We start from the raw sequence: 14767 nt of genomic DNA, 5'->3' as shown, positions 1-14767 counted from the left end.
AGCCAAGAACTGTGAATTCTTTAATAATTCACTAGTTTTTGACACTTCTCTCTTTCTTCAATCCCCATTGGTGGCTCCATCAACATACTAAACCAATTGATTGGTTGGGGGCCTCTACCGTGAATAAAGAATCAAGCAAATCATAAGGTAAGTATATTGAATTTTGATCTTTTCTATGATTTCTCAATGATTCTCTCTTCTCAACCCCTCTCAAGCTTGAGAAGTTTAATTGGTATGGTTTTTTTAAATGCTATCGACGTTAATTGGTGAATAGTAGTGAAGGTACATAATTTAATAAATGCTATAGAAGTTAATTTCCACTTATATTTAAATTCTAATGGTTTTTATAATTTCTCTCTCTCACTCAAGAAATGGTCATACTCATGACCCATTCTCAATCCAAATGAAGCTTTTCATAAAGCTTTTCCTTAATCCAAGATTAAGCTATTCTTGAGGCCAAATTAATGGCTTTTTGCTATGCTTTTAGTTTATGCACATTGATGATTCAATCCATTATGGATTGATGACCCAATTAGAGACCATTCTAATTATTTTCTTAATAATCCAATTAGAGACCATTATGGATTGATGATCCAATTAGAGACCATTCTAATTATTTTCTTAATGATCCAATTAGAGACCATTATGGATTGATGATCCAATTAGAGACCATTCTAATTGTTTTCTTAATGATCCAATTAGAGACCATTATGGATTGATGATCCAATTAGAGACCATTCTAATTACTTCTTTAATAATGAGCTTTATCCCTTAGAAAAAAATTGAGATTTATCAGTCATAGTAGCGGAGCTATGGCAAAATTTTTATAGAAATTACGCATAAAATAAATTCATTCAAAGCATAAAAAGAGGACTTTCTACCATATTCTAGGAACTATCATCCTAGATTAATTAAAAGAATTTTATCATGCATGGAGATGTGGATGTTTGCATGTAGATGTAGATGTATAGATGTAGATGTGGATATGGAGGTGGGATGGATGCATGTAGATGTAGATGCATAGATGTAGATGTGAATGGAGATGTGGATGTATGCATGTAGATGTAGATGTATAGATGTGGATGTGGATGTATACATGTAGATGTAGATGTATAGATACGGATGTGGATGTGGAGGTGGATGTATACATGTAGATGTAGATGTATAGATGTAGATGTGGATGTGGAGGTAGATGGATGCATGTAGATGTAGATGTATAGATGTAGATGGGAATGGAGATATGGATGTATGCATGTAGATGTAGATGTATAGATGTAGATGGGAATGGAGATATGGATGTATGCATGTAGATGTAGATGTATAGATGTAGATGAGGATGTGGAGGTGGATGGATGCATGTAGATGTAGATGTATAGATGTAGATGTGAATGGATATGTGGATGTATACATGTAGATGTAGATGTATAGATATAGATGTGGAAGTGGAGGTGGATGGATGCATGTAGATGTAGATGTATAGATGTAGATGTAGATACGAATGGAGATGTGGATGTATGCATGTAGATGTAGGTGTATAGATGTAGATGTGGATGTAGAGGTGGATGTATGCATGTAGATGTAGATGTATAGATGTGGATGTGAATGTGGAGGTAGATGTATGCATATAGATGTAGATGTATGGAGGTGAATGTGAATGTGGATGTAGATGTATGCATAGAGATGTAGATGTATGTATGTAGATGTGAATGTACGCATATAGATGTAGATGTATGGATGTGAATATGCGATATGTGATGTGAGGGAATCTGAAGTGATGAGATAGAAATGATGTGATGGGATGAGTATACATATAAATGGAATATGGAATAAGTAATGTAGATTGATGAGGGATAATGTGGAAAAATGAAAGTTAAAATAGAAATTGTATTGTAAACTGTTTGTAAATGCTGTTTGTAAATGCTGTTTGTAAATGATTGTTTTATGTCAAGAATGCTGGGGGGAGCATTTTGACCGTCTTGTGATTAAAGTCGTGATGGTAAAGTTGCAACTGCTGACGGGGAGTCAATGAAGGACGTCTCGCGTAGCAAGGTCGGCCGAGGTCTTGACCAGCCTCGGTGCGATTAAAATGGTGAGCTTCCGGTACGGTGGATGAGGGGCCAAGGAAGCGGCCTATGCGTGAAGCGCTAGGTTACCTGCGAAGGATCCTAGAGGGTGCTGACCATACGGTGCTCGGGCTCTGGGTTGCCTAGGATACCCACGCGTGCGTCGAGGAAGATATTGGAACAGAGTTGGAGTTGTTTTCTGAATCGGGCATGGATCTGGTTGATTGACCTTGCTGGTCTTCAATGGATGAGTCCATGGCCCCTTATATGGATCTGTTGGTTGATCTTGCTGATCTTCAACGAGAGTCCATCTTGATAAGTGATTATATTGCCAAGTATTAAAGGCTAGGAACTATCGAAACGGCCCCTGAGCGTTCTAGTTGCCAATGATGCCATATATACTCTGATGAAGGAATGATGGAAAATTATTAAAGGCTAGGAACTATCGAAACGGCCCCTGAGCGTTCTAGTTGCCAATGATGCCATATATACTCTGATGAAGGAATGATGGAAAATTAAGAATCAATGGGATAAATTGGAAGATGGTGATCAATGATACTATGGTTTTATTAAAGGATTGTTTTAAACTGGTTGAATCTGGTTGGAAAAAAGGCAATTTCATATTGGGTGTGTGAGTGGTGTGACTAGTTTTATTTTGCATGAACATCCGGCTAGGGGGCCTTGGAACTCTTTTCCTTGGTACCCGGGACAAAACATAACCAAATTTTTTAATTGGATCCCATCACTACAGTGGTTGGGCGGTTGGCTAACCCATGGGATTGGATGGGGTTAGGCTGGACTGATGGATCCGTAAACCGAGACTCAAACTTTTGTTTTTACGATAGAAAAAAATAAATAAATAAATCCCGGACAGTAACTGTTCTATGGATAGGAATCAACGGCTGTGCCTCTTGAATGGGGAAAAAAGCGTTGATCCCAATGATCCAAGTGCAAGTTTCTTCCTTGAACTGACTAAGTATCTTATAGATGTAATCGGATCATCTCGATCAGAAATGATCTTGACTACGTTAGAGTAAAAAGTTATCCTGGTGGAATCGCCCGTGCTTTCCGGTAAAGGAAGTTTTTCCGGGTTCGGTTTTGGAACAACCGACGGATTAGTCTCTTATCCGGATATCCGTGGGCGAGGCCCCGAGTGTGGGACCCCTGTCCCACGCGAGAAGCGCTACTTCCGCTGCCAGTACCCCGAATCCGTTGCTCGGTGGGAACAGGGATCTTACACTCTATCATTGAGATTTACTCCCGCGCTCATGCCAACATTCTATTTACCATGGGCACATAAGTTGGCACATCGCTTGTATCCAGCTCTACTGCCCGCTTCCAAGGCCCATCTCTAAATGCCCTGTATACCCCAAAAGAAATCAACCATGCCAGTGCATCACTTTGTCTTGGATCCACGTCCATAATTGAGCTCATATTCATAGGGAGTGCTTGGTCTTTTGCTAATAGACCTTGGTGACTACACATATTAACTGCTCCAACACATGCCACTGTATCTGAGTGGATACCTTCCATATCTGTCCTTGCTACTCAGGGCCCAGATTCCACATAAGTTGTTCCATGAACATGCTTTCATTGCATAGACGTGCCACAGCACATCCACCCCCTCTAAACCTGCACATCCTCCGGTATGTGCCACACAGGTCCTAGAATTCAGTGTCCATGCATTATTTGCACACCAACATTGGTATATGTGCAAGCATCCAACTAGGCGTCTTAAACCCTGTCAAACCTGACCCAGTTGGTATCACCCTAGTAAACATGAAACAGTAGAAGAATATACATAGTGCCACTCACAAGGGGTTATCCTTTGTTGAAACATAGCATGACATCTTAACCTACCCCCCTAGCCTGCAAGATATTTATATCTTAGCAATCACATCTGAATGGTTCTGCTTTCCCACCTGGATCAAATACCAACCGCTTTTGGCATATGTGCCATATCCTTTGCTCATATGAAGCCCTATCCTCACTTAGATTCCTTGCATATGCATAATTACCCTCATCATTCAAAGTGGGATGCTCTTCAAAATAATTTCCTTCAAAATTTTCCTCAGGCCATGTTTGAAGCCTTTGCACCACATATTGTATGGCCACACCAAGTAACAACTGCATTAACAGCATGGAACACACACTTGGTAACATCCCATCCAAATCTACCTTGCCCGGATCCAGCTCACCCACTGACAAACATTCATTTTTCTCATCCAAAGACAGAAAAGCATGGTCTTCATTGGCTTCCTCTATGCTATTATATACCTCTTCTTTAGGCCGTTGCAAAGTATGCAAAGCATCCACACCATGAACACATACAAAGTCCAACAAGGCATCATCGAGAATAGCCTCCAGCTCTGGATCAATCTCATCACAATCATTTGGCTTACATAACACCTGCACATCCTCACTTGCAACCGACAGTTGACTAGCATCAAGCATAGAAGAGCCCAAAGCTGATGGGGATCTATTATATATCATGAAATCATCCAATGCATCATCTAGGATAGCATCCAATTCAGGATCAAACGCATTGAAGCCATTATCATCTTGCAATCCCACATGTTCATTATCATGAACATTCATACCCCCATAGCTGTATCCATTTGGTTGCTCATATGCAGCCTCATGAGGCTCTGTGACCACACTTTGCATATCCTGCATGTTATCTCCCAGTATTTCTTGATACCTGGCTGCAGATGGGCTTAGAATTATGGGTCTCTCAACCGAGTACCCTTGAATCTATATGTCATTGAACCCTGTATGATCCAAAAGGACAGATTCAATTTCCCTCTCCAAATCATCATCATAAACAGGCTTCCAAGCTCGAGATTGTTGCTCACAAATGTGGTTGCAAGGTAACCCTGACACTGATGACATAGCATCACCCTGTTTATTGTTGGAACACCCAGTTAACATTCCAGGATAACCCAAATCCAAAGAACCTTGGCAACCAGCTTCAGAAGCAACATCACTGTTGGAATCACCTATATCAGTCACCCCCTCTAAATCAATCACACATACTTGTGGCCCATCTTGTAATATTTTATTTTCCTCACATGCATATCTCATGCATATTCATGTACACCCTCTATTAAAACCTGCTCTTCAATTAGCAAAGTAGTTGGTCCCTCGTCTTCAAGTTCAAAATCTTGATCCAGACCTTCATCACAAAAGCCACTCACATCATCCTGCTTATAAGCATCATAACCAGATAAGAATGCCGTAATGATAGCATCTTCTTCTTGTCCTAGATCTTCAAACTCTGCAATCATGCTTTTAGCAAAAAACATTGGTTCTTGTAGCTCTTCGCACATACGATATGTCACCTGAGGAATACCCTTTGAATGGGTGCTTTTGTCATGAGAATCCTCGAGTTTAGAAAGCTTACATGAGAGTTCACCCATTGTATCCTTTCTAGGTTGCAGCAAAGCATCCCTTTTAGCACTGTGAATGTCTTGCTGTTCACTAACGGCTACTTGCAGTTCCAATTTAGCATAGATAGCCTCAATGATCTCTGCATCAGTCTTGAATAGCAATTGATTATCCTCCATATGACGTAATTCCACAACTGCTTCTAAATTGGCCCGGATTGTTGCTGGAACACTATCACAGCTCACATTATACCTCATTTCATCACCCTTTTGCTTTTTCTTTTCCCAAGTAAGTTGCTCCTGCTTTAGGTTCATGGAACTCGCATAAATAAGTGCATCTGCAAAATCACTCCATCGTTTGGAGTGATACTCTGCTAGTTCCAGCACTTCATCTTTTAAATCAGGACTTATAAGGTGTGCAAAAGATGCAATCATCATGTTTTCTGGAACCCCTTGATTCTTCATCTCTGTCTCGTAACACCTTAGATAGCTTTCTAGATCGAAACCATCAAATATATTGACCCTGTCATATACCAATTGCACCGCAATTTCCACCGCTTCCTGAATTCGCTTTTCTTCTTCAATCTTCCTGAACTGCTCTTCAAGCTCTTTCATCTCTGCATATAAATGCTTCATTTTGCTAGCCATCTCTACGTACTCTCACCCCAGCGGTTTCACGTCGGGTTCACCAAAGATGTCGTGACGTGGGCGGTGTCGCTGGGAAAGTGCGAGACTTCTGGCTGTGAGAGTAGCTTCCAAAATCCCAAGCATTAAATGTCTTCTCAGCTTGTCATAGAACAAGGTATAGCATGGTATTATCACAATCTCTTGACTCAGGCATACATTCAATGGGATGTTTTCAACAACTCATACAAGAAACACTCATCATCAACTTTGACGATACAAGACTTATGGCAGGAGATCTCATCATCATCTCCATAGATCATCATCAAAGATTCATCATCATACAAGATATTCACATAACATATGCTATATGTGTGTAGAACATGATTGACGATGCAACAACACCCACGAGAAAAAAAACAACAAACTCACAAGACACGCGGCCCTCTGTGCTCGCCTCTGCACTGTAACAAACTCCCAGCCCTTGTGGCTGTTGCTCCCCAATCACTCTCCTCTTAGCGCCTTTCTTCCAGGAGGCGGCTCTCACTTTGCCGTCCCCGTTGCTGCTCAGCCACCCTTTGAAGAAGCCTTTCCCTCTGCTATCACTAGCCCTCTAGGCTTCTCTTACCATGCCACACCACCTCTGCAGCCATACCTCGACCACCCTTTGGCATCCTTCTGTTCGCCCAGTCATCAGTCAGCTGCCAGTTGTTTGCTGCGCTATCTTCACTCACACCAGAACTATAATGCGGCCCTTTTCCTTGCCTCTGCACTTGCCTGCACAAATACCCAGCCCGGCGACTTCACGTGCACAGCGCTTACCATTGACATCTTCACGTTTGCCAGCCTCTGGTGTCTGCAGCGCCTCAGCCTTTTTAGAAGCCTCTCCCAGCACGATTCCTAGCAAGGCTACCTCCTTCTGGACCCCGGTTTCCTACTCCTTCGAGTCGGCCCACTCCTACTCGTCGACCCCGGCTCTTCACTCTTACCCAGGCCCTCCCTCTCGATTACGGCCTGCCTATCCCGCTTATGGCCAGGGTCTGCACACGGTCCAGCTGCCCAAGCTCTGCCCACACGTCAAGGATTTGTTTCCTTTTTCAGCCGGCACCCCTGCCTGTCACCTTCTCTTGGATTTCTTCTCCTTTTAATCGGCCGCTGGTAAATCCCAGGCTCCCCGCAAAACTCCTATTCCCCCAATCCTTCACGTGCCTTTCTATCCTTGTGCACTCCCGCCGCCCTTCCATCTTCATGGTGATTCCCATGAAAACGATTCCACTACTGGAATTGTTTAAAGCTTGCATAGCTTGTTTATTAAAATAAATCTTAAAAAAAACTCTCTATCATTGAGATTTACTCCCGTGCTCATGCCAACATTCTATTTACCATGGGCACATAAGTTGGCACATCGCTTGTATCCAGCTCTACTGCCCGCTTCCAAGGCCCATCTCTAAATGCCCTGTATATCCCAAAAGAAATCAACCATGCCAGTGTATCACTTTGTCTTGGATCCACGTCCATAATTGAGCTCATATTCATAGGGAGTGCTTGGTCTTTTGCTAATAGACCTTGGTGACTACACATATTAACTGCTCCAACACATGCCACTGTATCTGAGTGGATACCTTCCATATCTGTCCTTGCAGCTCAGGGCCCAGATTCCACATAAGTTGTTCCATGAACATGCTTTCACTGCATAGACGTGCCACAGCACGACAACTCCCACCATCGACGTTGTATGGGTGTGATGTTCTACCCAAACCATTCTCTTTTTTACATAATGGACCCCTTGGGCCATATGTAAAAAAGAGTAGGTGACAACACACTATCATATCCATTTGATATATCCAATGGAGAAAACACTTTACAAATGGGAGGAGAGTAGTGGAACCACTTGCAGAGTTTCACCCCCATCGAATGCTAGATGGGTGCGATGTCTTACCCAAACCTACTATTTTTTGCATAAGGGATCCCTTGGGCTATATGTAAAAAAAAAGCGGGTGGCAACACATTGTCACACCTATCCGGCATATCCGATGGAGATGAAACTTCTCGAGTGGAAGGAGATCAGTCCTATGGACCCATTTGTAAGGTTTTACCTCCATCGGACTTAGGATGGGTGTGATGTTCTACCTAAACCTAGCCTTTTTGCATACGAGACCCCTTGAGCCACTTGTAAAAAAGAGCAGAAGGTGGCAACACATCATCATCATCTAATGGGGATGAAATCTTTTTAGTAGAGGGAGAGTAAACCTATGGACCCAATTACAAACTTTCAATGCCATTGGAAGTTGGATAGGTGTGATGTCCTACCTAGACCTACTATTTTTTGCATAGGGGACCCCTTGGGCACTATGCAAAAAATGAGCGAGTGGCAACACATCATCACACCCATTATGCATGGGGATGAAACTTTGCCAACATGGGGAAAACAATCCCATGGAACCACTTACAAAGTTTTTCCCCTATTAAATACCAGATGGGTGTGATGGGTGTGATGTCCTACCTAAACGTGCTCTTTTCTATATACGAGATCCTTGGGCCACTTGTAAAAAAGAGAGGGTGGCAACACACCATCACACCCATCTACAATATGATGGGGATGAAACTTTGCAAGTTGCGGGAGATCATCCTTGAGGTCCCACTTGAAAAGTTTCACGCCAGTAGATGTCGGATAGGTGTGATGTCCTACCCAAACCCGCTCTTTTTTGCATACGAGATCCCTTGGACCATATGCAAAAAAGCGTAGGTGGCAACACACTGTCACACCCATTAGGTGTTATCGATGGGGAGGATACTTTACAAGTGTGGGGAGAGAAGCCCCATGGACTGATTTGCCAAGTTTCATCCCCATAGGACATTGGATGGGTATGATGTGTTACCCAAACCGACTCTTATTTACATATGAGACCCCTTGGGCCATACGCAAAAAAGAGCAGGTGGCAACCTACTATTACACCAACCGATTGGAATAAAACTTTGAAAGCAAGGGGAAAGTAGACCCATAGACTCACTTCTAAAGGTTCACCTCCCATCCAATGCTGGATGGATGTGATATCCTACCCAAACCTGCTTGTTTTTACATATGGGACCTGCCACTTACAAAGAAGAGTGGGTGGTAACACTGTCACACCCATTCGATGTCCGATGGGGATCAAACTTTGGGAGTGGTGGGAGAGTATCCCCATGGACCCATTTGAAAAGTTTCACCCCATCAGATGTTGGATAGGTATGATGTCCTTCCCAAACACGCTCTTTTTTGCATAGGGGACCCCTTGGGCCATATACAAAAAACCATGGGTGGCAACACACCAACACACCAACACACCCATCTAGAATCTGATGGGGATGGAACTTTGTAATTGAGAGGACACCAGTTATACGGAACCATTTCTTAAAGTTTCACTTCCATTTGACACTAGATGGGTGTGATGTCGTACCCAAACCTGCTCTTTTTTGCCTAGGGGACCTTAGGCACTATGCAAAAAAAGAGCGGGTGGCAACATGCCATCACACCCATATGGAGTTTGATGGGGATGAAACTTTGTGAGTAGAAGGATAGCAATACCATGGACCCACTTGCAAAGGTTACCACCTAGATGTTGGATTCATGTGATGTCCTTCCTAAACTTGTTTTTTTGTTTTTGCATACGGAAGTCTTTGGTCCATATGCAAAAAAGAGCAAGTTGGCAACACACTGTCACACACCTATCCAGCACATCCGATAGAGATGAAACTTTACAAACACAAGAAGAGCAGTCCCATGAACCTCCTTGCAAAGTTTCACCCCATTGGATGCTGGATGCATGTGATGTCTAACCAACTGGATCTTTTTTACATACGGAACCCCTTGGTCTATATGCAAAAAAGAGCGGGTGTGGATACACACCATCACACCCATTCAATGTCTAAAATGGGGATGAAACTTTGCAAGCCAGTGAAAAGCAAACCCATGGAACAATTCACAAAGTTTCACCCCCCTCGGGGGGGGTCACTCATCACAAATATGTAAGCATAACACACGTGGGTTCAACAGAAGGGATTGTTTAAATCCCTTTTTTACACATTTTTTATATACAAAAGGGCACCATTTAAAAGGGGATATTTACATATTGAATAGAAAAAGGTTGTGTTTTATTCATGAAAAAATAGATAAGGGGTTTCTAAATTAGGCCTTGAACACACGTGATATAGAGAGTTTACATATAGTGAACCTCCCGAGTCACCCCCATGGAGGACGTTGGATGCGTGTGATGTCCTACTACCCAATCCCCCTATTGTTTTGCATGAGGGACCCCTTGGGCCATATGCAAAGAGCATGTGGTAACTGTTGAAAGAACGGTAGAGGGGGAGGAGACACACACACAGGAGCCAACCCTAATGTATATTGGAAACCCTAACCATAGAGGGAAGCCATCTCCACTCTCACACAAAGCATAATGCCATAATCCATAATACACACAACACACTATGAGTTGTGTCCACACACATCTAACCCTAGCTAATGTCCACACACTATGACCAGCTGGACACGGTCATTTATGTCTCACACATGTTCCTACCTAACATGCCAGCACATAGCATAGCTGGCTCACACTAACATCGAGCTTGAATCTCAACAGCCCCTTTCAAGCTCATGATGTACTGCCGATGAAGATGTAGATGAGCTTGGGATATCAAAACTCTCAACACTCCCCCTCAAGCTCATCCCATGTACTCCCAACATAGTTCGGAAGTACTCAAACTTCTCCCTACTAAGTGGCTTTGTAAAGATGTCTACCACCTGCTCATCAATCTTCACATACTGAAGATCAACTGTACCATCCAGCATCTTCTCTCTGACAAAATGATAATGGACCTCTATGTGTTTGGTCCTCGCATGAAACACTAGATTCTTGGCCAACTGTATACTGCTCATGTTGTCACAATGAATGACAACTTTGCCATCAATAGGCTCACCCAAACCTACCAAGAGACTCTTTAACCATACTGCCTCACAAGTAGCAATGGCTGCACCTCTGTACTAAAGCAACTGTAGGTTGCTTCTTGCTACTCCAACTCACCACCCACGGCACTTCCAAGTGTAAAAGCATATCCACTAGTAGACCTTCTGTCATATGAGCTACCTGCCCAATCAGCATCTGTGTAGCCACATATATCCAAGCTTTTACCACTCTCATAAAGTAGACCATAATGTGCAGTGGTCTTCACATATCTCATAATGCATCTCACTGCATCCAAATGAGACTTTCTGGGGCTCTGCATAAACTGGCTGACTAGCCCCACAGCATAACTCAAATCCGGGCGTGTGATAGTCATGTAAATGAGACTACCAACCATCTTCCTGTACATAGATAGATCATCAATTTCCTCACCATAATCAGCCCGCAACTTCACATTTTGCTCCAAAGGTGTACTCATAGGCTTACACCCTGTCATGCCATACTTTGCCAACATATCCAATGCATATTGGCGCTGTACTAACCATGTACCTTCATGATCTTTGATCACTTCTATGCCAAGAAAGTATCTCAACTCACCAAGGTCTTTCATGTCAAATTGCCCACTCAAAGCTTTCTTGACATGATCACATCTGCACCATGATCACCTGTGATAATCAAGTCATCCACATAGATGACGAGTAAAACAATCCCATGCTCTTTCTTCTTCACATAGAGTGAAGAATCTGCTGTAGAAATCTGAAAACCAAGTGAGATAAGATATCTGCTCATCTTATCACTCCAAGCACGAGGTGCTTGCTTCAAACCATATAATGTCTTTTTCAATTTTCATACATGAGTGGGATATCTAGGGTGTACATACCCTTCTGGCTGTGCCATATACACTTCCTCTTGTAGATCTCCATTTAGAAATGCATTTTTGACATCCATCTGATGCATTTCCCAGCCATTAGCTGCAGCCAAGCAATGACTGCTCTTACTGTTCCCATCTTAGCCACTGGACTAAAGGTTTCATCATAGTCCAAACCTTGGGTCTGTGCATAACCCTTTGCTACCAATCTTGCTTTATGTCTCTCAATAGAACCATCAGATTTGCACTTCACTTTGTAAACCCATTTACATCCAATAACATTCTTGTCCTTTGGTAATGCAACCAAATCCCATGTGTCGTTATGAACTAATGCGTCCATCTCAACATCCATTGCTTTCTCCCATACATGCTCTCCAATAGCCTCTGTATAGCATGTAGGTTCCACATGCTTTACCATAGATGTCATATATGCATAGTGCATAGCAAAATCTCGATATGTCAATCTATCAACTGGATATCTGACTCTCTGGGATCTCCGCAATGCATGTGGGTCACTCTGTACACCTGTCACTCTAGCATGTGGTGGCACATATCTATCCTGCCTAGCACCAGGTGTGCGTAAAACAGGTATGCCAAGCTCCTCATCCAAACTCTCTGAACTAGATGACTCATAACCTGTGATTCCAATTCCTTCGACCTTCTTCTTTCCTTTGTCCATAGCACTACTCCCAGTGCTCACACTCTCATGCCTCAAACGTCTTGACCATGGACGTACAGTACTACTCTCAGCTTCTGCTCTGCTGGCCCAGACATAGAAGTAGAACTAGAACTTGCTTGTGACAAGTTCACAGGCACATCAGCCTCAAGTGACTCAATGAACATGCAAGGAAGAAGTGGGGTGGTAGGATGAAGGCACCCAATGCAACACTAATTAGGATGAACAGAGTGCAATTGTAGCAATTACAGCAGGGATTCAGAATTGTCTTATTAACGTAAGGGCCTAGTTAGGACTTCGTTATAGACTCAGTAAGGGACAATCCATTTCTGGTTATTGGAGAGCTCTACTGCAATAACCATCGCAATTGGCCTTGTAAAAACAAGGTTTACATTGAGGGTATGAAATCAAACTGTCCCAGAAAACAGCCCTTGCAGTAAGCCGTGCCATGTATTGTGAAACTTATTGGAAGGAGTATTGCAAACCGGTGAAAAACTATACAACATAGAGGGGATGCGAGATTATTACATGGAGAGGGAAAAAAACTTTCAACACACCTTTTCTTATTGTCACACCATGCACCTAATTTAATGGGCAGACTAGGAGACCGAAGGTTTCTCGGGGTACTTGCCGCCGGCGTAGTTCAAGGTGGTCTTGTAGAGCGGGAGTCCTTTGACATAGTAGTTCAACAGATACTCGCTGAACTCCACTTCTCTGAAGAGGGGTGGATTACCTTCACTGCAGAGAGCGGGGAGAGGGCTCACTTTCACATCCTCGCAAGGACCGAAGAGACCGGCGAGGGAGACTCTGGGCTTGTCTTTGTTAACGACGACTCTGTGTTCTACACTTTTGTACTTAGCGTTGGTCATGATCTGCACGCACAGAGGATTAGCGCTTCTATTTACGAGTTAGAGCTGGTACAAGAGAGAGGAGGGGGGGTACCTCGATCTGGTCTGCTATGTTGATGACGAATGCGTTGGGAATGGGTTTGACGGCCACCCAGAAGTCGCCCTTGCGGACTTGGAGTCCGGGGACGGCGTCAGGGAGGAGGAGGGTGAGGCTGTTGAGGTCGGAGTGGGCGCTCAGTCCGAACACAACGCTAGGATCGGGACACGGAGGGTAGAAGTTGCACACCAGAACCAGGCGCTCCAGCCCCGGCATCGCTCCGCTTCGCACGTGCTCCTTGCTCAGTCCGAGGCTTTCGAAGATTGCCTGGTAGAGAAGTGCGGCGAGCTTGTCGAGTCCGACTTGATACTCGAGAAGCTCCTCTCTGCAGGTGCAGGTCATGCGTGTGATACGATTAGGGCCTCGCCAGCATAGCTAGAATATACAGCGCAGAAATTGGGTATACGTACCTCATGACCTCCGGGGCGATGGGGAAACCGTCGCATACTCCTGGCCGCCGCCTAATGACGAGCGCGTCCTTCCAATCGCGCGTGACGCCCGTGCCAGTTGCAAAGGAAACACCGCAGTGGGCGTCGCTGAAGGGCAACTGGCTTTTCGCCTCCATGGGGAGTTCGTAAAAGCGCCGGACAGCCTGCAAAATCTTGTCTGCATCGATCCCATGATTGACCACCTGACAAGAAGAAAAACGATCGGCAGTCGACGTTGTACTTGGGAAAGAGAATCAACAGCTACCAGCTAATTGATCGTCTCATTACCTGAAAGAAACCCCACTCCTCGGACGCACGACCAATCTGGTCGACGATGTCCGCCCACCTCTCGGGCTTCTCTGCCTCGGACACGTCTATAACCGGGATCTCCAGATCGTTATTGTCAGTACAGCTACGGACTTTGTCGAAGACAGGGCGCTCGTCCGCAGACCTCACGTAGGATTCGGGTACCTCCGTCAAGCCGGCGTCTAACATGGCTTTCACGCCACTCGCGTGAGCAGCTGGAACCATTGTGTGAGGATGGAACATGACGTACGGAAAGCTACTTGTTGGGTGGATGGAGGGAGAGCAGCAAGTAAGGACAGCTACAAAAATGGAGAGAGCAGGGAAAGCTAATTATAATGGAGAGACATTTATGTATGCACGTTATCGTAACAATCCCACGAGCTCTGATCGGGGTTGCACCGATCGCGTGAGCTTTAGTTAATAATAAATAATTATCGTCTAACATTGCTTTATAATTAGGCTTATATTAAATTACGGGTTTATAAGAAATAGAACTTATACTAGAATGAATTGAAAGTCTATGCATGATTA

General features: G+C 43.8%; 1 protein-coding gene across 1 annotated transcript; it reads right to left on the bottom strand.

Moving 5' to 3' along the window:
- Nucleotides 1-12904: 12904 nt before the first annotated feature.
- LOC147605401 (jasmonate-induced oxygenase 4-like) lies at nucleotides 12905-14541 on the bottom strand. The gene is made up of 4 exons (XM_086793555.1): nucleotides 14219-14541; nucleotides 13913-14133; nucleotides 13500-13827; nucleotides 12905-13429 (listed from the first exon to the last, which is right to left on the bottom strand). Exons 1-4 carry the CDS (start codon nucleotides 14477-14479, stop codon nucleotides 13157-13159), a joined length of 1083 nt encoding a protein of 360 aa, XP_086649681.1. The 5' UTR covers nucleotides 14480-14541; the 3' UTR covers nucleotides 12905-13156.
- Between the last annotated feature and the right edge of the window lie 226 nt (nucleotides 14542-14767).

This window comes from Cibotium barometz, chromosome 59 (assembly GCF_041138505.1).
Source record: "Cibotium barometz isolate CiBa-2024 chromosome 59, ASM4113850v1, whole genome shotgun sequence".
In the NCBI taxonomy this organism is placed as follows: Eukaryota; Viridiplantae; Streptophyta; class Polypodiopsida; order Cyatheales; family Cibotiaceae; genus Cibotium; species Cibotium barometz.
This window is presented reverse-complemented; position numbering and strand designations above follow the sequence as displayed.